Consider the following 21406-nt stretch of genomic DNA (forward strand, 5'->3'; position numbering starts at 1 on the left):
GACCGCAGGCTTTGGAAAGTGGGGTCTCAAATTGGTACCCAGATTCCTCTCATGAACTTTTTCGAAAGTGATTTGTGTGCCATGTTGTATTATGCAAGAACGCCTCTAGATCGCATAGGGCAAAGTTTTGATTCCATGTGAAAAAGTATGGCCTTGACATCTTCAAGTCTTTTGACATCTCCAAAGTTCTTGTGCAAATACGTGCAAAGAACACCACCATTGGCTGTCGTTTGCTATGTACATTCTCAGCTGGCAGTTCAACCTTGCAAAGTACGTAATGTACAAATTTGTTGTTTATTTACATTTGCTATTCTAGTGTATTTTGTTCCTCTGCTGCTTGAAATTCATGTCGGGACTTTGCTTTTGCTACTCACTTGCATTCTTTAGCGTTCTGAAGGAGATCACCGGTTCAATAAAACAATGGCGAAAACGGTCAGACACAATCGATTTCCTTTGGGACTTCTGCTTTGTCTCACAATAACGTGCTTATGGGGCTGAGCTAAAATGTTTACGTGTATTTTTCTGTAAAACTCGGTTCTTGGATTTCGATTCTTTGTAGCCAGAACCACCCCGATTTTCACCTTCAACGCAAATTATCAGTGATATATGGCTTATTCTCAGTAACTTCACGCCAAGAAGATGTTGGTCAACATCATATTCAGTTTAAGTGCTGCCTGTAAATAGACAGCAAATGTCAGGATTAGTATTTACGATTCACTTCTTTTTTCATCCCACAGGTTCAAAAACCTTTTATTTTTCAATTGAACAGAAGGAAGAAAACTGCACATGGAAGAAGAGATACTGGACAGGAGTCCAGCTATGGTCAAGTGCAAAGTTTGTTGTCTTTTCAAACAAAAGGAAGAATCTTTTTGCACAAGAGAAAACACCGATCATCTCATCTTCTCAAGCAAAGTAATGGAAATGTTAAACTGGACAAAAATGCAAAGGACCTGTCACTGATATCAACATGGAATAATGATCCACTTATGGATCACAAACAGTTGGTTGTAATGGTTTTTAAAGAAGATGCATTTACTGGAAGACCTTCCTTAAGACTCAAGGAAGATTTTGCTGCCTCTTCCCAAGGGTGTAAGGAGCCTTCAAAAGGTCAAGTTGCAAAGCATAAAATAAGAGACACATGTTCAGCCTCTTTTGGCAAATATTCCAGAGCAACTCAGCAAGACATGAGGCCACATCCTCTGCAAGGTAGTGTGGACAGAGTTTTGGAAATATCTCCCTCAAATTTAGGGATTAAAAACTCTATTTCAGAAGCAGCAGTGCTGTTTTCAGACTTTTGTAGTGGTGAAAGAGATTTTGAAAAGCCAGAGATTAAAAAAACCTTCCAGAGTGGGCCAAATCCTACTCAGCTTTCTTCAGTATTACTGGAACTTAGAGAGGAGGTGAGATTTTATCCTTTTATGGTGGATTTTTTGTTGTCTTGTCATTACATCAATGATTCATGCAGGATCTCAACACACATTTTAGCATGTACATTTGACAAATAGAGGGTTTCTTGTGTATTCACTGATAAAGAGAAGGTACAAATTTTTAGGATCAAACCCTTCATTTTATTCATGCAGAGTGGGATGATCAAGATATACCTTATTTTGTGGCTGGATTGTATCACTCAGAATCAAGGCAGTTTGAATGCTAGCAATCATTCACACTAACTAGAAAATTCATTACCTGAAGTGAAATATAGTTATCAGTTCTCTTGTGGATGCACAGGTCTGTCCGTGTGTCTTTTTGTCCTAAGATCTGTCATCATGCTCTACCTGCTTGATAGGAAAATCTAGACAGTAATATCCATGTTTACATTGATGGTTCATAGTGAGTTCTTACAGAGTGTTTAATTGTTGAAATTTGACATTTAGAAATTCAAACAATGAGAATTTGGTATTTCCTTGATGAAGTTCAGTATAACTGTTGTGTTTTTTTAAACTCAATCGTGCAGATTCCATTATTCTTTCTGAAGAAGCCCAATTACGCAATATACAACAAGAGAATTAAATTTGTTAACAACATCACTGGAGTCACAACACAGTAAGTCTAATAAATCATTTATTTCTGAATTTTATTCGATAGTTAATCTTTGTTTGAATTTTTCCTTCAAGTCTGTAGGACATCACATTAAAGAGGATGTTAATTCTATGGAAATATTAAGTCCAGTTTTTTTTTAGAGTTTTTCTGACACCACTGTTCTGTGGTTTAAGGTCTACTTTTTCATTTGAATGATTTATTCAATCGATTGTTAAAAAATCTATACTTCTAGACTGGTGTAGGATTAAAACCATGCAGTGGTAATTAATAAACCTTTTTGGTTTCCACACTCTTGTTTGGTCAATCATCTTACCTGGTCTGAGTGAGTGTTTTTGTTTCCCTGATAAACTTATTATTTGAGTTAGATTGGCAGCTGTGTGTAATAACTTTGGGTTAAGTTTTGTAAAAGTCTTTCAGAAAAGCACTTTAACAATTAGGGCCGAATGTGCCTGTTGTCAATTAATGTTTTGCCAAGGACATCAACAAAATGTCAGTTATGTAACAATAAACTTTGTTTTGCACTTTAATTTTATTTTAATGATAAGTAATGATATGAAAAAAATGCATCCCATTTGAGAGGGGTCACAGCATCATTGTATTTTCAGTGGAATCTATCCATACAGAAGCCAAGTAAGTGGCTTGAGAATGCTCATGCTGAGCTGCATGACAGAGCTGTCTGTAGAGGTCCTTAAAATCACCAAACATCCAAATGAAGCAGCAATCAAAGTGCGGTGGAGGATTAAGGGAGTACCATTAATTAGAAAATTAGTTCCTTACCTTGGAAGAAAAGTCAGAGTTGATTCTTATGGTTACAGGTACACATTATATTGAATTTTTTTGGGTGCATTTTGATAATTTCTTTGTCTCAATATGGTTTTAAGCTGAACTAGCTTTTAGTCTTTGAGCAGATACCTTGATTTGTTTTATACAAGCAAATTCTGTTCCTCATATTTGTGGGGCAAATTAAGACTACTACATAAATTAAACAAAGAGAGCACCACACAAATTTTAGAGAGACGCACATGCCACTGGAGCTTGTTTCTTCTTTGCCAGTTGGCATCTGTTATGTGGTTTCTTTTTCAACAAACTTAGAGGAGAGAAAAATTTTTGTAATTGATCTAACAGACTACTGGTACTTAGTATCTTTTTTTAGTTCAAACAGAGGCTAGGGAATCAATTTGCCAGCTCTCGCAGTTATTTTTTCCAGAGCTCAAATGTTCTTTATCATCCACTCACTGTTACTTTGTGTATGTAGATATCTGGATGGCTTTTCTGTGTTTGAAGTTGGAAGTGATGGCCTTATTCACTGTCACAGACTTCACAAGGTGTGTTTAAAAGAATAGGTATGGCAAAGAGGGAGTAGGTATCTAACACTTCGGGACAAACCCTATAATTTTGAGAAGCTATAAATGAAGCTTGGTTGCCTTTGGTGTGATTAATTTATATATTGTTGAATGTTTGATTGTATATTAACACATAACAATGAGTAGCCAGGACAGTTTAAGAACTGACAACAACTTGTGTCTAATGCCTTTGGTGAAGATTGTCAGTTGTTTATTGTTTTATTCCAAGGTGGATTTTGAATATTTTAAACCTTTCCTTTCTTACAAGTATAAATCAGCCCATAGAATAGATTGTGAAGGGTGAGCAATTTTTTTAAATGATGGGTATATTGGCAGTTCTTTGCTAAGTTGTCATTCCCCTTCTGCTCCATAATACATGGATGTTACATCCATGGAGAAATCCCTTAATTGTCTTGCTAGGAGCAAAAGCCTCAAGGTCTAAAAAGACCATTTATTTTTTATCAGTTTTCAAATTCTTTTAAACTGCAGGTGATGCCCTCCACGTCACAGGAAAAGGAAAATCCATTATGGATGGTTGTGTTTTTGCCATTGATCCACATTCTGAATCCAAGGCAGTGTGAATCCTTCAGTGCATTTGAATGCTGCAGCACTGATAAAGAAATTGAACCTCCAACCTCTGACTCTGATGTGCTTGCTTGCTAGAACAAATAATCAATCAACCCCAACCAAAACACATCAAGTTGGTTGTAATTAAAAAGACATGGATACTGACCAAGGCAATCACGATTTGACCATGGTATTTTGGTTGTTCTGAAAGTGCTCAAAAGTACTTGGTAACTATTTGGTTTTTGTGTTTTTTTGACAATCACTGTTATCATAAGGGGTTTTTGTTTTTTTGGAACTTAACAGATGTCATTTTGTAAAAAAATTGTAATTCAATACTATTTCTCTACATAGTGTTAAAAAATGATGGCGTAATACTTCAGTCAAATTTGATAACTTGAACCTTGAAGGGAAATTGAAAAAGGCTTGAGTTCAAGCTCTCAGGAGTTGGAACAAAGGACTGGAAACAAAGGAAAAATAGTGTTTTACTGTTTTTCTATTCATACCTTATACATTTTAATAAAATTCAATTATAGAGAAGTCAAGTGAAAATGGAACAATAAATTACTGTAGAAATTAAATGCAACAAATGATTTAGACTGCAGTACATTATTTTGACAGATGTGATTTGAGTTATAAATGGTAAAAATATGTAGAGAATGGCCTGAAGGGAAATGAAAAATGCTTTGAGTTAAAGAGAGGTTCAAGTTATTAAAATTTTTTTTTCCAAAATGAAAGGTGCATGCACGACCAGAAGTAGGTTAAGAGGTGTACATGTACTTTTGAGCACTTCACAGATTGGCCTTACAGTATAATTCAATGTAAAAGGAAAGAGAGTGACTACTCATCCAGAACTTGAGGTTTAGATATACCTAAAGTGCACAGTACTGAGAAGTGTCATTAGCCATGAAATGTAGCCTGATTGTGCTAAATGGCAAAAAAAGAAAATACTTCTGTGCTTAATGGTCCGAGTACATAGGTTAACTTCTATAGTCAAAGAATAATAATTAGTAAACTAAATTCCATTAGTGGATGTAGTAACAGTTAATTGACCATTGGCGGAGATCCTACATCAGATCAAAAAAAACAATACTATGTATATCAGTGTAGGGCTAGCAGAAGGGTGTGACTTGAGTTATATGCTATTAAGCTAGAACTAAAAGTCTAAAATCCCACTTGCTCTTTCAAATTTGACTGGAAATAATGTATAGTTTGTCTGATGCCTTGTTGAGTGGGCAAGAAAGCTAGAAAAGTTTATTCAGGAGATATTGAAGGCTTTAAATTAGCTAATGAAGCTTCTGATTTGCCATGTCAAGAGAAAGTAAATGGCCTGTGCTGTTGAAAAGTAGGGTTAAAATGTTTAATTCAAACAATAAAATTTGACCAAAGGATTCTTGTTGCCTCTTACATGTGATGGCATCTTCAGTGGCCCTTCATTAGACCCTACCTAAGTAACATTTTTATCATCACAAGTTGCACACACAGTTATACTGGATTTCCTCTTTTTAGATTTATAAGAGGGTGATGAATTTTAGGCTTGTTGTACATGTCTCTCTTGTATGATTTTTTTTCGTTATTGCCTCTAAGCCACTTTAAATCTGTATGTGAAGTACATGACCTTGAGCAGTATTCACTCTTATCTGCTCGGACAGTACCAATTGAAAGAAATTTGAGATGCTGAATGTAGCCAAACCATGTGTCTTTATTTAATTAAGGGGCTTGGTTGTTTTCCTGGACAGGATATACTGACAGAAGTGCAAGACATTGTCCTAGCTTGAACTCTGCTCAGGTTGAATTGATTGAACAAAAGATCGGCATACTATCCTTGATTCATCAACTCTGTTTTTGTGAATCTGAAATGCTGGTGTCACCCACTTTCCACAAGAACACTGCATTCCTGGCCAAATAATTTAAAAGAAGGTGCATATAAGTTACTTTATACCACAATATAAAACAAATCATCACATGGCTTGAATTTAGGAAACTAGCAGATGTCAAGATGTCACAAGGGCACCACTTGATAAAAAGGGCAATTGAAAAATGAACTTTCATGTCTTCTTTTGCTTCCTTGTTGTTACATTTATGGTTTTCTTTAAGACCCTTCTAACCTGTGACAAGTAGCACAGTATTCAAGCATATTATTCAATGAGTCTGAAGTGCTTAGGTGTGTCAAAAGTAGAACTGACATAAAGCAAGATTTCTCTGAAGAAGGTGACAGTCATACTTCCTTGGCTTTGACAAGCAAAATTTCCTAGAAATGATATTTTCTAACTTTACTTGGTATCATATCAATTTATATATGGATAGCTCTCATACATAGAAATGTAGCCTTAAAGGTAATTGGCTGAGGAATTTTGCACTAAGTGTCACTTTTCATAGGGTACTATATTACAGTGAAACTTTTTCATACCTGCCCAGTTGAATGAGCCCAGTCTTCCACCACACTTAGGACAAGGAAGCTAAAAGTGTACACAGACATTTTAAAAGTTGGAAAAAAATTAACAGGCTGTTTTAGTTATGAAATAACTGGACTGCTGAATGTCTGTGAGTGTGTCATTAATTTAATAACATACCAGTTGTGAATAACCGCTGAATTGATTGGATTATTCAAAAAACAACTGAACATTCAAATAACTAGCAGATTGACTAAGAAATTGACATTAAGAACAAAGGAAGGACTGAGAACACCAGAATGAACAAAGTTAAAGGTTTATCAGTTGATGGATTAAATTTGAATCAGCACTGTGACAATTTACATAGCACTTCATTTTCCCAAAACATAAAAGAAGCCATGAAATACATGCAATGTGCTTATTAAGCTGCGTGTACACCATTAGTACCTTTCCATCGATTGTTCCCTCAAGTAAAGGAAGCATCCAGCTCACAGGTTCAATAAAAAGGGATGTACATGGACCCTTGCTGCTGCTGTTACTCCAGTTTACAGCACTGGAATCCTGTTTATGCCGCCTGAATGACACTTGACCACTGCCAGGCTCGTGGTCAATGCTTGAATCACCACCAAATAACATAAACCTGCAGAGGAAATATTAACTACCTATTTCCTAACATTTCCTTTAACATGTTACTTATTAGCATTTGTTGCATTTGGTAGTGATACTCCTCATCAATTAATTCTGGGGAAACCAGGATAAGCTTTGGCTAAGTAGGCCACTAACCTTTTCATTTTTTTAATAAGTAGTTCAAATGACATACTCCCTTTAAGAAGCCTTTTATTAATAAACAATATTTGCACTCTGGCAGGCACAGTAATAAGCAAAGAACTCGCTAAAAGGATATCAAGCGGTAATGTTGAGAAATAATTATTCAGATGAATGGGATACACAAAATTACAAGGTGAAAAAGTGAACCCAATAGAAAAAAGAACCTATGGACATCTGAGTACCTCCAATGCTGTTTGGAAAATTACTCTTGAAATATATTTAGTCTTTTTGAAAGTGACATAAGTTGAAAGAAGACTAACAATTAATAAAAGTTCAAAAGTTGAAATTTATATTATTTGGATTTCCCTACCTACATTTTCTACATTTATACTTCTTGTCATTTGAGGCAGTGTTGTCTTTGAGTTCCTCAATCAATGATGAGAGAAGATCTTTTGTCACCAACTGTGTACCTAAGAGTAGGAAAAATAAAAAAATATCTTATTACTAGTTAATCATTTGTATACATTTTAAAAATAATCATTCATAAAAACTATTCAGATGAACATTGAATATAGGTGATGAAAACAAATAACAATGAAGTTCTGCTTTGAAACTTTTTTCTACCAAATTGCCCTGAGCAAGTCTATAGCTGAATGTCTTTGAAATTAAAAAGCTAGGTAAGTACTCACAGTCTAATATCTGAAAAAGCAAATTAAAGTATTTCATCACAGACTTACTCTGTATCTGACTGGCCAACAGCTGCAGGCGGTATTGTTTGTAAGCAGGATGAGTTTTATCAACTGTACTTCCCATTGCTTCGTAAAGTTGAAGTTGCTCAAGAAAGCCAACATTGGGACTACAAAATAATGAATAAAGCAATCCAACAATCAATCAACCACAAGTCAATGTAAAATGAAATTTTAACGCAATACCTACAATAAATTGTTGTGTCCTTGTTGAAGTGTTTAATGTACAAGTCACATGTGTGGTATTATTAAGGTATTACAACCTGTAAAGAATGTTTGCTTCCCAAGAAACTTTAATTTCTTTTAACCCTTTAACTCCCAAGATCTCATTTAATTTAGTAATTCTCCTTACTGTCTGCCATACAGTTCTTGTGATGTTAGTTTGGAGAATTTGGTATTGAATCAACTTATAATCCCCTAATTGCTATTTTTCTTTATTCTCATCACTTGTCTCCTTGATATTGTATTGATATTGTAAGGAGAAATTCTGTCTTGGTCACTCATGGGAGTTAAAGGAGTAATAATGGTTTTGATATTTTATCTTATATCTTACTTGGCTTTGGGATAAATTTTCTTCATAAAAGCAACAGCTTCATCCACTGACAACTGGTCTGATTTCATCAGATGGGCCAAAACAACAGTAACACTGCGTGACACACCCTCTAGGCTGCAGATCAAAGTACACAGAACTGGTTGGATCAACTACACTGTACACTTGAATGAAGGAACCTAAACACAAACTCACTGAGAGCAATATAAATTCAGTGGGAAGATCAACGATGCAGACATTGCATTTGCCTAATGAACATGGGACTAGTAGAATACAAATCCTTGATTCAGTAAAACTCTAGCAGTAAAACAATAAAGAAGAAATATTGGGTAACCATGTAAAATCATTAGCCAGGAGATGTTTATACTTCTAATTCATTTGGGTGAAAGAAGTGACAAAAATAAATTAATTGAATGATCTTTTTGCATATTAACAAAAGAAAGTTTTTTTAAATTTTGAACTAAGGTCAAATAAAAAAAAAAGATTAAGGTGCTATTGTCACAAGCCACTCACACGTGTAGTTGGGAGTATACCGTAATTTCCAGCCATTTACCCACATGGTAGATTACCTGCATCACTCAATTTTTGAAAGAACGAGAAAAAAATTTCAACAGATTACCCACACTAGCAGATAACCAGCACCCAAAAACAAAAGAAATTCGTCAACTCACACAAAGTTCCTCCACTGTTTTTGTTGACATGACACCTTTAGCATGCAATTAATAAATTCTCACACTTCTCATTCTCTATGTTTCACTGAGAATGACACCACTTGTAAAAATCTATTCTCAAAAATTATATCTTGAGATCTACTGAGTAAAAGAAATCACTTGAAATGGGAAAATACTCTTTCACTCAAGGCTATGCCAGCTAAGAAAATTTTACTGATGCATCAAATATTATGTTGTACCATTAATTATGTAGCGCCATGAAATGAACATGTTGACATCATTTTCCGTGTGAATTGCTCAGAGGCCTGCTTTGTCACAATTGATTCTTTTATTTTCAAGTTCGTTTCCTGTGTAAGTGAGAATTGTTTTTGAACTAAACAAAGAAACAAGCTGTGAAATTGACAAGGTAAGAAAGTAAGAGTACAAACAAGATAAAAACTTTGTCATCGAGTTTTGTAGATATGTTTTCGATTTGCATCAGCTTTCATTGAGAGCAATCTGCGTGAAATATATGAGCTATTACACAGGTTCTTTGGAGAGTATTTTTAGTGGATCTTGCTATCTCTGCTTATTGGTTTAAAACTACACCAGAAGCTTTAAAAGTGATCATAATACCTACCCCTTCCAATAACCCGCACCAACAACTGTTTGTTGAAAAATTAACAGACTACTTGCTGGTAATTAGCCAGAAATTACGGTAATACCTTGTTAAGGTCTGTAGGAAATGCAGTATTCATAGTCTTGTGGGATTATTGCCATGAAACAGATTAGCTTTTTAAGTGTAAGAGGACTGCATAACTATGCTCTACTTATATCAATGACATGAAAAAATGGTATTGAATCCTTTTTTTTTTAATTCGTTCCACAGGGTTCGTACCCTTTTTTGGACTAAAAATTCAAGGACTTTTCAAGGACATATTTTTTATTTTTCAAGGACTCCACCAACTGCAAAATAAAAGAATGTTCACCTTATCATAGTAGCGATTGTGCCGAGCTTAAGTCGAGCTAAAAGTGTATGCCTTTTTTAGTTCATCCACAACATTCGCAATTTTGCACTCAAGGTCTTTGCGAGCTATCTCCTTTTCTTTTGCAGTTCTCCTCAAACTATTTGACTTTGTAATCCACACAAGTTTCCCAGTGTCCTCTGCTTTCTGTGCAAACTCGTCTGCCGATTTAACAAGATTGTCAACATCACTGTCTAAACGCCTTCTTTTCTTTTTAAGTTCGTCAAGTTCATCGACTAGCTCCTTTCGCTTCAGTTCTACACCCTCAGAGGTTTTCTTCCTCTTTTGTTCGTCAAGATATGATAAATACTTCTGCCTAGCTCCTGCAGCTGACAAAAGAAGTGGTTTGTTGATTGAAACAGCAAGGACACCTCCCACAGATTGTACATGGTCTTGTACCAGCCTTTGAGCAATGAAGGTGCGCTCTTGGAGGTTCTCGACTTCCAGTTGCTTATTGACTGAGAATCCTCTTTCGACACTGGCCTGGCCATGTGATAATATCAGTAGCTCTGAGACTACTTTCCACAATGATTGGTAGGATCGCTTCTGTCCCATGTGAAGATACAGAAAGGAATCAAGTCTATCATTGTTAGGATCATAGTCTTTGAACTCCGACGGAGAAGAAGAGGGGACTTCCATAATGAATTGTCTAAATAGTTCCAAAAGGGAATCACATTCACCTTCCGGGACTTTCTTGGCATTTTCAAGGGTAGTCAAAACTCTCTTGAATTTTGTGATGGAAACATCATGGTCACTCATCATGTTTCTTGGATCTAAGCAATTTATATTCCTTACAAGGGAATACTGAATTGGTGCTTTGGCAATCAGTTTGCAAACTACTTTCATAAGGAACTCCTTGCATTCCATCTGAAACTGAAGCACTCTTTTCTCTGAAACTGTGGACTTTGCAATCGACTCCTTGATCTTCTTGTCAGCTGTAAACCCCAGGTCAATCTTGGAATGAGAGGCATGAATGCTGGAGTCAGCAGGGTCAAGTTTTGTAAGCTTCAATGGGGTTTTGGCTTCACTGATAACAGTGGTCTTAATAAATCTTCTCATTAATCCCCCAAGCATGCTGTACAGGTCTGTAGCCAGGAAAGGAAGCATAGGCTTGTCGGTTTGATAGAGTGTCAAAAACGGTGTCACTTGCTTGGCTACTGATAGGAAGAAAGCGACTTTTGCAGTCGTAAAGGGATCTGCAACAAACTCTTGTACAGTTTCAAAGGATTTATTCTGTGGCTGTGGAACTTTTCCTGCCCTTGCACTCTGAACATACTTGACAACACTGTCCCACATACTCTGTGTACGTTCTGCAACCAAGACATTCTCCAACCACCTATGTTTGCAGAACTTCAAAGCAAACAGTGAGTTTCCTGTTACTTTGGTGTAGTCCTCTCTCCTTGCCGGACTGTCCTGAAAAAGCCAGTGAAGGCTGGAGAACAACCTGTCTAACTGCCATCCTGATGCCACAGCACCATCCTTGAATGCTCCATGAAGAATGTGTAAACCACAGCTGCCAATGTTCAGCATGTGACTATTATGCTCCCTTTTTGCCTCATCAGTCAGCATACTGTAAAATTTCCAATTAACGTTGGGTCCATCCATTGACAACTAGTATGAGAGAAAACATTCCTTGTAATATTGAAAGGGAAACAGATTATTTAATTTAGTACTTGCATTACGTCCCAGAGTTCGTGTCATTGTCCACCTAGACACGAAGTGAACTAGTCATGGATGCATTGGAATTGTGAAGATTTGCAATGAAAGAGTGTTGATTTATTTAGACCTTAAAGGGCAGAAAACCAAGTAAGGTGTTTCATTTCTATTTAATACAATTTTATCGCTTTTTGGAACATTGGCTAGATTGTGAACGCACAATTTATATTACATGCAATAAATTAGATTAAGTAATCTTGCATCTTTCCCCCTTCTACAGCAAAATAATAACAGACATTGAAAGATTTTCATGTTAAAAAAAATTTAACGCAACTTCTTGTAATTATCGTTCGCCGGCGAACGATGAAATTAAATGCCAGTCATGAAAACAATATAATTGATTCCAATTTGATCACACCTTTTTAATAATGGCAAGACATAGGTCTTTCAAAAGAGTGGCAATATGACAAAGAATAATTGAAATTAGGTAATTGTGTGAAGACTAAGTTTGTGCTATTGCCTATTTCGAAATGTCGATAATTGAGGGTAAGAAATAATACAACTTCAAAGAAGCATATCTTGCAAACAATTTCATGGATTACCCGAACATAACGAGAGTTGCATCCTACCTGATAAACTTTTTTGAGAGGAATTCCTTCTATGCCTGAACGAAAATGAGAAAGCATGTCCTCTGCTGTTCCATGCCCCATAAACACTGAGGTATAATAGCGACTTTCAACTTCGTGTTTGTCATGATTCCATGAACGAATGTGAATATCCATTTGCTTTGACTGGCACACGCTATTCAGGCTCTCGTCAAACATAAGTACATAAGCTTCTTCTTTTTTCACAACGTCCTTCAAAAGTTGTTTGAAGTGTGGAGCGAGCCCAAAACAGATCAAGTATGCACATTTCTTTTCTCCGCATGTAAACTGACTCGGGATCCGACTGTCAGGAAACATCGCTTGAAACAATTTGCTCGTACCTTCGCATGATTTATAGGAGTAATGAGACATTATCACCTTCAATGCCCACAAAATTTCTGCTTTCAAAGTCTCATCACGAGTGACAATTCTTTCCATCACCGATGAACCAGATGAACTCGTAGTACTAGACTTTGTGGGGTTGAGCGTGTTGTGTTCGCCACTTTCAGACGAAGCGGATTTTGAAACTTCTTTGGCATCGTCACTTGTAGTTGCTGGTTGTTGAGAAGAAACGCCAAAAAAATCTGAAACGCTTGCTAATGACCTATTCTGGGATGTCAGTGTTTGATGTTTTTTTCCTTTCAAGTGACTTGTGAGCGCTGACTCTCCCATGCTCGAAATGTCAACATCCTTCATACACACGATGCATCGTGCCTTGTGCTTGTCACCCTTGACTTCTCGAAGCCAATCTTTATACAGTGATTTCTGAAGCCACAAGTTGCTGAAAACACACTTGCCCATTGTTTTAAATCTCTCACTCGTGAAACAAAACGCAAACAATCAACACTAACCCAGACAAGGAAAGCACTCAAAGCACATGGCTTTTCTCAGAAAGAGGGAATAGTACAAAACATTTGATTGGCCCTTGACATTCGAGACATTCAACCAATCAGAGTGATTAATAGAACCAAGAACAGGACAAATGGATATGGGCGATTGATCGACATGCGGAGTGGCGTTACGATCGTTTGTTATTTGTATCTTACTATTATGTGTTGCTACGTTTGTGCCAGTTGCATATATTTTCAGATAAGGCACTCTAGAATCTAAGTTGGATTAAATTAGCTACAAATTTCAAGGACTTTCCAGCACTGACTACAATTATCAAGGACTTTCAAGGCCTTGAATTTTTATTTTGAGATTCAAGGACTTTCAAGGACTTTCAAGGCGCGTGCGAACCCTGGTTCCAGTATCCCCAGCGTTCCACGTTTCCTGATTTTAAGAAGAAGCTTCAAGGTTTCACCACGCACGCATTTCAGCGTGTTTAATTTGGCTAGCCGTACTTTGTGAAAATCCGTTAAAAATCAGCCTCCAAGAATTGTACTTACCAATGAACGACCACAGTTTGCTTGTTTTGTAAACCAGTTGTGATGAAGTCGGAACATTCGTCAAAGAAACTTAGAAGATCTGCTTCGGGTTCGTCCAGGCAAGTGACATGCTTTGTCGAAACTCCATCTTCCTCGATTTGAAGCGGTTCACTGTCCACAGTGAGGATTCTTAAAGTGGCATCTGGTAACTTGACACTTACTAAATTGCTTGCATCAACCCGTGTTCCGACAAAAAGTCCTTCCTTGATTAGAGGCATTTCCACATTACCACAATTCGTCCGCCATGTTTTTCACTGCCACTTCGGGTGTTCGTACAGTCGTCGGAAACTCTAAAAATAATACTGCTGGCCATGAACATCGCACTCTTCGAGAGTTCCTCGTTAGGTTGAAAATGTCCCTGAAACATTGAGTTTTGGGATATATAAATTTGTTTCCTTTAAAAAAAGAAAAGGAGAGTGATCTTAAAAGTACCAGTCATCGCGAAATGGATGATCAGAGAGATGATGATGACGAAAAACCTATGGAAAAAGAAACGTCGACATCTTACGCGAGGGAAAATTCATGTTTACTTTCATTGGCTGACTTTTCTCTAGAGATCTTGGTAAAGATTATGTCTTCCTTGTCGCTTAAAGAAATACTTCGGCTCGAGACGACTAGCAGGAAGCTTTCACTCGCCACAACAATCCATTTGAGAACAAGGAAATCGGTTGATTTTACCGAAGGGAAATGGTACGGAGAAATGTCTTCATTAGTAACAGACGGTATATTTTCGCGCCTACTGCAACGATGTCCAGAGGTAAACAGTGTGCTCGGAATACATCCTACGTTGCTAACAAAACGTCAACAGAGACACGTAGACGTGTTAAGCGTTGATGGAATCACTGCCGCTTTGACTTTCTGTAAAAAGCTAAAATCAATCGGCACTTCTAACATACAAGTGTTGGACGCCATGTTGGCGATCAATCCAAATTTGGAAATTGCCGGAGGTTTCCGCAACAGAGGTGGAGAGTTCCCGATCTCTCCACACAGTTTTTTGTCGATTCCAAGCAGAGTGAAATTATCCCAGCTGGTACTAACAGGTGTAACAGTTCCATTGTTACCCACAATAGAGGGTTTGACGTTTCTTCAACTTCGATGGGTTAAGTTTACAGACCATGAACCTTTCAAAGACTTTTCATGTCCAAAATTAGAACACTTTATTATGAAAAACTGTATGGGTGTTGTTGAAACTGGTTCATTCAGTCCACGAGTTTGTATTCCCCTATTCCATGCTCTAGGTAGAGCTGCACATCTGGAACGCCTTGAATTAGTGCGTGTTCCTTTTCCTGGTGGTGTGTTTCGGCATGTTGTTGAGGAAAATTGGCGACTAGGCAGCTTTCGATACCTTACAAGAGTTTCACTTGCATCATGCTATGATGCCATTGAGGTAGATCTTGGTTACCTGGTACTAGTATCTGCCTTTCGATTAGAAGAACTTTGCATTCAGCCTTCTTTGACCAAGGATGCAGTCTTCTCAGCATTGTTAATGGCTCATGCAGAGTATCCAAGATTTGAATGTCTTCACCTGGGTTATACTGATGACTTTCCTGAAAAAGGGAAATACACAGAAGAGGAGCTTCAACAGCATGGCTTAATGATTGAAAGAGAACAGACGCCTGCCTTGTCAGATAGAGGACTGAAACTAGCTTTGCAAGTATTTCCACAGGTGCGCTGTTTATCAGTCAGCAACTGTCCAAATTTGAGAAATGCTACACTTTGGCCTACGTCAAATTTAACATGCCTGACAATATCGGATTTGACATTATACAAGTGCAAGAATTTATCTTTGGAACATTTTTCTCAATTTATCCGTCAGCTGCCTGCCATTCAGTTCCTCAAAGTTCAGAATATGTTCAAGAGGGAGTCCTCTGGTGAACCTACTAGACCTGAAAGAACCAATTCTAATGATGATGACAATCTTCTTTTGTCATCACAAGTTCTCAAAAGTATTTTCTTGCAAAAGTGTGGAATAGTAAAATTGTCTGTTGAAGATTGCCCAAAACTGAGTTCTGTTTCATGCACCTCATGCAAAGAGCTATCAGAAGTAAAACTCAAGAACTGTTTATTAAATCGAGCAAAGTTTACATTGTGTCCAGCCCTTGAAATGAAAACTCTCCTGGATGAGTTGTACAATTTGCCTGTAAATGCTGGTCGAATAATCTCCTTGAATCCGACAGAATTGTTTGATCCAGCTGAACTGGAAAGACAGGTCTTTGAATCCATGGTTGACTATCCTTTTTGTGTCATCAAAGATGAAGGAAACCAAGGTTTTTGTTTACAGTTAGGCTGATACTGTTACTGTCACTGTCATCATTACTGGCTTTGCTGTTAAAACTACTGAGGATTTGGTTGTTACTTCACTTAGTGCAAATTATCTATCTGGTAATTTTCTTCCTGGAGTCTCCTTTGTGAGTAGGAGCCCTTTGGATCTGACGTTATTCAAATAAATGGGATGACTGGAATAGGAGAAGCCCAGATTTATTGATAATTCACATTTGTAGAGATGTAACCTGCACTGTTGTATGTTTTTTCTTCTTTTATCTCAGATGACAACCCTAGGCATGATTCTTTTCAACTGCTCTTAAGACAATCCAGGAAGTACCATCAACTGATCAACAGCCTAGATCTCTGGCTAAATTAGGTTACCAAATGTATTAGCTAGTCCACGACAAGCTTTTCCACATATCATTATTACCAGTACATTGAATGAATATGAATACAACTACCAATACTACGAGTCATCACCTACAACAATAATCAACATTTAAAGGAAAAGAAATATTTAGTCAAATAGATTGATATACACAGCTAACTCAATGACATCACAGTATCAATTTATTAAATAGATTCCTTGTTTCTGTGTTTCTCTTCAGTAATAATGTGGATCACAGATGACTTCAAAATGTGGTAAGAACAAGAAGTGGCTGACAAGTTGCAGCCGAGTGTGTCACTAATGTTCTTACCTCATTTTGACATCTTCTGTGATCTATTACTAAACATGCCCATTGCAACATGGATTTTTTTTATTCTATATAATAAAGAACCAAAACAATTTTATTGGTGATGTCATCTTTGCATTTGGCCTCCTCCAACAGACCCTATTTGCCACCTATGTCAGGGTGCTGCCACGTGGTTTGTACTGGGTAAACAAGGAACTATCTTGTCTTGCGTGCAATCTTGGTATTTCCTTGCTGGTTTATTCTTTCATTTTAGTAACTGCAGTAATTGCATAGTAATTGGTCCACATTGCGTATGTGTGTCTAGTACAAAGTGAAATGAAGGTATTATTAAATAATTACATGCCTAAAACTGTATTGTACGCAAAGTCTATTTGGCAGGTATGCTGAATAGATATAAATGAGTGCATTGGTGTGCCAAAGTGCAGTAGTTTTTGAGGAAGTTGTTTGATAAACTATTCTACAATTAGACTCTTAGTTTCAAGTTTTCTAAGCAAATTGATCCAAGGAACTTAAAAAAAATATGAGTGCTAACAACAGAATTTTGCTATCATTTGGAAATAGTAAATGCAATTTTAATGTTAAGTCAGTTTTTGGAAATTTCGATATGAAAAAAAGAGAAAGATTTCAACGCGATAATGTCCGCAAAATAGTCAATTCTGTAAAACAAAGATGAACACAATTTGGGTACATTTTGAGACATTCCAATCATATTTGAAGCATTACCATATTAGGCATACAAAATGAAATAAAGACTAAACAAACACGAATAGCTTAAAATTAAAACAAAAGGAAAATACAAAATTATACAGTGTTTTTAGTAGCTGAAGGGGTGATCCTCGTGCAGAAAAAAGTCGTAAAATCGGTTAACTCACACAGGCCCCGCATCAATTAAAAGAAAAGTGATGATAACAAAGTACAAAAGGTCAATTATTAAGGTGAAATGTGAGTACGTATGATGGAAGTCTTTTCTGTATCAGTAACTGGTTAAATCACCGTGGTAACCTTGCTTCGCCACCTCAGGATCTCCTCTGAATGCTCAAGGAGTTTCGCCCACAAAATAAAGATTTCTGACTAAACATAGCCTGTGGTGCAGGCATCTCATTAGTGGAGAGGGGCATCGGGATTTTCGGTTTTGTGGTTTTGGCAATTTTTTGATCGGTTTTTCGGTTTTCTATAAAGACTACATACTTAATAATATGTAAGAAAAGGAACACAGAACTATAATGTTTTCTGAAGTGTTAGTCAGTTGGCTTATTACCATTGTTTTTCTTTTATTACAATGATATGCCACTCCTAAGGAGAACACTTGAGGAGTGATTGCTGCAAACTGTTCTGTGACAGGTTTTATACCAGACTAGCAATTTAAACTATTTGCAGTTTGAAATAAAACTTGAAATAAACCCAAACAATTTCCAATCTTCAGAATTATGTACTATGCAGTCAAGGACAGTTTGTTATCACAGAAATACCAAAAAAGTGTTAAATACAGTATTTCACCCTTTCACTCCCAAGTTCTGAAAGTTAATTCTCCAAACTAATACCATACATTTTCTGTGCTGACTAGCCCTGAGAAATTTATAGTTATATTAAGCCCACCTTGTTGATAATTTTCTTCATTCTTGTTACCTGTCTGCTTTTGAACATGTAAGGAAAAATTTAGTATACATACTGATCACTCCTGGGAGTCAAAAATCTAAAAATTTGCCTCCAATTCATAGCATAGTATAGCATTGTTGCTGACACTTTTCCCTACAATGAAAGTTTGAATGATAATTTTAGGACAAGTATAAGCCACCCCACCCCTGCCTCCCCCTCCTCCCCTTGGGATGTCATCATGTATTGTGTTTGGCAAAATTTTTATGATAAAACACACAGTGAAGAACCTCTTATGCTAGGGCTTGACAACGAAACGGAACTAACTGCAGCCAACCTTTAGCTCAGGTCAGCAAAGGTTTCTTAACACTTAAAAATAACGAAACTGATTGCAGTATCTTACCTCCTTTACATAGATGTTAATTCCCAGCGTGTCCTCCGTTCCGTGGATGTTATATAATACTTGCATGGATACAGTGCCGAATACAACAAATATGCGATTAATTTTTCCGAAATCGCATTTACACTTGGAAATAAGTAAGTCAGACCCCATTGGATTACACAAAGTGCGTGAATGTAACCCAGACTGTGTAAGAATGAAATTGTTTCGCCAAATTTACTTCTCAATTTCCAGTACAATCCAGCTGCACAAGTGAGGTCTTCATAAAAGAAATCCGAAGATGTGACCTCCTAAATATGCCAGCTGTACCTCTAGCCGGTAGTATTTTCTAAGCCTCTTAAGATCCTACCAGCTAGATGTACAAGATCAAATTAAAAAAATAAATGTAAATGTACTCTTGTAAAAAGTGATTCCAAGAAGTTTAAAACTACAACTTGGAGTGCAGAAAAGTAAAATGTGGAGCAAACCATAATAAAAATTGGGCAAAGTCCACCAAGTATGCAAGCTGTACCATAGTTAGTAGTTCTCCTCTACTAACTATGGCTGTACCTGTAGCCGTTAGTATTTTGAATGTACACATATTCTTGAAAAAAGTGATTCAAAGTAGTGTAAGACTAATTTGGAGTGCAGAAAAGGTAAAATGCAAAGCAAACCGTGATAACAATAGCGCAAAGTTGACTAAGTATGCAAGCTGTAACTCTAGCCGGTAGCATTTTCTAAGCCTCCTGAGATCCTACCGGCTAGAGGTAAAAGACAATAGAAATTTCAACTTGGGGATCTTTCCAACCGGTAGCACTTTGACAACGGCATTATAGTGGCGATAGTATTAATAAGTTTTTTTTACCTTTGCAAGCGTAGATCTCGGCGGCTACAGTGTTAAGCTAAAACTACTGAACAAGAAACTTACGATCGACGAGGGTGAAGGAAACAGCCACACAAAATTGAGCGAAATTTCCTTGATTTAAACTCAACAATGTATTCTTCACATGTAAAGCATGTTACAATGTTCATGTCTAGTTCAATCACGTCCCTCGACTATTGGTAAAACGCAAATGGTGTTTCAGGAATAATCCGCCATATTGCATTAGCCGACAGTTTCCGATTATCCGGAAACTCGTCAATAGTGCTTGTAGGGCGTACCTCTAGCCATAGTTGGAGAGACAAAATATATAAATATGAGAGAGCTCCTGTCTCGCTCGCGCGTTTGCACAAATTTTTTTGGGATCACCTAACCCTTTAACTCCCAGAAGTGATTTACATGTAACTTCTCCCTACAATATACATCCACTATCCAGCAAACAGGTAATGATAGTTTCAAATGTATCAGGTAGAAGTTGTTATCTTAATCTAACAACAAATTCTTGCAACTAATTTACAAGGAAATGTGTCGCAACAAGAGGAGAGAACTGAGAATCAGATCTTGGGAGTTAAAGGGTCAAGGAGCTTCGAAACCAGGCTCGACTCATGACACCAAGCCTACTGAATTTGTGCCCAAGCCTTTTCTTGCTTGCGTGACCTTTTTTGTCACACTGGAGAATACAAGGAACTTTGGCGTGTAGGAAACACAAGTTCAAATTTTTAAAGCAGCAAAGAGAAAAACGTTTTGAGACTGAGAGGCAAACAAGTATTTTAGTGTTTTACAACCTAAATTTAGTGTTTTGCTTTGTAATTTTACAATGTACAGTAAATTGTCATATTAATAACTCGAAAAGCTTTCAGCTAAAATTTAACTATATTAATAAACTTATACTTTCTTGATCTGATATCTCAATTAGCGATAACACCAGAAATCATTTGCTTTTGTGGTATATACTATGTGTCTACCTAACTTGTTGAAGTACCTTGTCATGAAATAATGCACTCTGAGCAACAATTAATCTGATTACACAAAACTGGGCTAATGTTTAAATTGTTCCCTGGACTGCCTGGACATCTGAGGCAACTAGTAATGCATTTTGGGAGTGGTAAGGATGCTTACTTCATAGAAGAAGCGTACTCCAACATCCATCAGGGTTGTAGTTGTGATCAGCCATCCGTGAAAAGGAGGCATCGCAGAAATTTTGTGGAGTCTGTAATAAAGGTAAGCAACGAGGAAATTTTAGTCCCCAAGGAGAAAATTTTTTTAACAGAAGAATCCTTTTCTTGTAACATGTACAACTGTTGCTTATGTTTGCCATATTACTGACATTTTTATCATAACAGAATTTTCAAAAAAATTATTTGACATTGAATTCTGATACAAATACTGCAAGGTCACGCCTGCCCACCAACCCATCAAGGTGGTGTTGAAAACTGCAGTAAGGTCTATTGAATATAATTAAAGTACTGAATTTCACTCCATGACTTACAACTACAGAATATGGGGCTTTTTTATGGTTATGTACCAAATGAAAAAAAGATGCTTTCTTGGTTCATTTGCATCAAGCCACCTAATATGATTCACAAAGATTAATTGACATTGGATTCTCATACAAACAATGCAAGGTCATGCCTGCCCACCAACCCATCAAGGTGGTACTGAAAACGGCCCTAAGGTCTATTGAATATAGTTAGAGTACTGAATTTCACTTTATGACTTACAATTACAGAATATGGGGCTTTTTTATGATTAGGTACTAAACAAAAAGAAAAGCTTTCTTGGCTTATT

General features: G+C 36.9%; 4 protein-coding genes across 4 annotated transcripts; 2 read left to right on the top strand and 2 right to left on the bottom strand.

Moving 5' to 3' along the window:
* Positions 1-42: 42 nt before the first annotated feature.
* On the top strand, positions 43-5338 carry LOC113665577 (uncharacterized). Its single transcript, XM_089204788.1, has 6 exons — positions 43-270; positions 738-1400; positions 1955-2043; positions 2646-2855; positions 3296-3365; positions 3873-5338. The coding sequence occupies exons 1-6, from the start codon at positions 148-150 to the stop codon at positions 4044-4046; spliced, it is 1329 nt and encodes a 442-aa protein (XP_089060914.1). The 5' UTR covers positions 43-147; the 3' UTR covers positions 4047-5338.
* On the bottom strand, positions 4428-14089 carry LOC113665576 (dual specificity protein phosphatase 12). The gene is made up of 7 exons (XM_027181294.2): positions 13768-14089; positions 8408-8521; positions 7846-7964; positions 7479-7578; positions 6788-6980; positions 6358-6406; positions 4428-5844 (listed from the first exon to the last, which is right to left on the bottom strand). Exons 1-7 carry the CDS (start codon positions 14022-14024, stop codon positions 5717-5719), a joined length of 960 nt encoding a protein of 319 aa, XP_027037095.2. The 5' UTR covers positions 14025-14089; the 3' UTR covers positions 4428-5716.
* Positions 5289-13180, bottom strand: LOC149047186 (uncharacterized). The gene is made up of 7 exons (XM_089204787.1): positions 12365-13180; positions 8408-11690; positions 7846-7964; positions 7483-7578; positions 6788-6980; positions 6358-6406; positions 5289-5844 (listed from the first exon to the last, which is right to left on the bottom strand). The coding sequence occupies exons 1-2, from the start codon at positions 13178-13180 to the stop codon at positions 10071-10073; spliced, it is 2436 nt and encodes an 811-aa protein (XP_089060913.1). The 3' UTR covers positions 5289-5844; positions 6358-6406; positions 6788-6980; positions 7483-7578; positions 7846-7964; positions 8408-10070.
* A 162-nt stretch (positions 14090-14251) lies between the features above and the next one.
* On the top strand, positions 14252-16858 carry LOC113665575 (F-box only protein 38). Its single transcript, XM_027181293.2, has one exon. The coding sequence runs from the start codon at positions 14252-14254 to the stop codon at positions 16094-16096; it is 1845 nt and encodes a 614-aa protein (XP_027037094.2). The 3' UTR covers positions 16097-16858.
* The last annotated feature ends 4548 nt before the right edge of the window (positions 16859-21406 follow it).

The sequence above is a fragment of the Pocillopora damicornis genome, chromosome 4 (genome assembly GCF_964200805.1).
Source record: "Pocillopora damicornis chromosome 4, jaPocDami1.2, whole genome shotgun sequence".
NCBI classification, from domain to species: Eukaryota; Metazoa; Cnidaria; class Anthozoa; order Scleractinia; family Pocilloporidae; genus Pocillopora; species Pocillopora damicornis.

Excerpts from the sequence above, each read along its gene's own strand:
- LOC113665577 (XM_089204788.1), top strand. The coding sequence starts at position 148 with ATGGCCTTGACATCTTCAAGTCTTTTGACATCTCCAAAGTTCTTGTGC. Across the intron at positions 1,401-1,954 it reads TACTGGAACTTAGAGAGGAG|ATTCCATTATTCTTTCTGAA; the intron begins GTGAGATTTTAT and ends TCAATCGTGCAG. Across the intron at positions 2,856-3,295 it reads GTTGATTCTTATGGTTACAG|ATATCTGGATGGCTTTTCTG; the intron begins GTACACATTATA and ends TTGTGTATGTAG.
- LOC149047186 (XM_089204787.1), bottom strand. The coding sequence starts at position 13,180 with ATGGGCAAGTGTGTTTTCAGCAACTTGTGGCTTCAGAAATCACTGTAT. Across the intron at positions 11,691-12,364 it reads CTCTCAAAAAAGTTTATCAG|TTGTCAATGGATGGACCCAA; the intron begins GTAGGATGCAAC and ends CTCTCATACTAG.
- LOC113665576 (XM_027181294.2), bottom strand. The coding sequence starts at position 14,024 with ATGCCTCTAATCAAGGAAGGACTTTTTGTCGGAACACGGGTTGATGCA. Across the intron at positions 8,522-13,767 it reads CAAACTGTGGTCGTTCATTG|CCTAGAGGGTGTGTCACGCA; the intron begins GTAAGTACAATT and ends TTTGATCTGCAG. Across the intron at positions 7,965-8,407 it reads AAAATTTATCCCAAAGCCAA|TCCCAATGTTGGCTTTCTTG; the intron begins GTAAGATATAAG and ends ATTATTTTGTAG.
- LOC113665575 (XM_027181293.2), top strand. The coding sequence starts at position 14,252 with ATGGATGATCAGAGAGATGATGATGACGAAAAACCTATGGAAAAAGAA.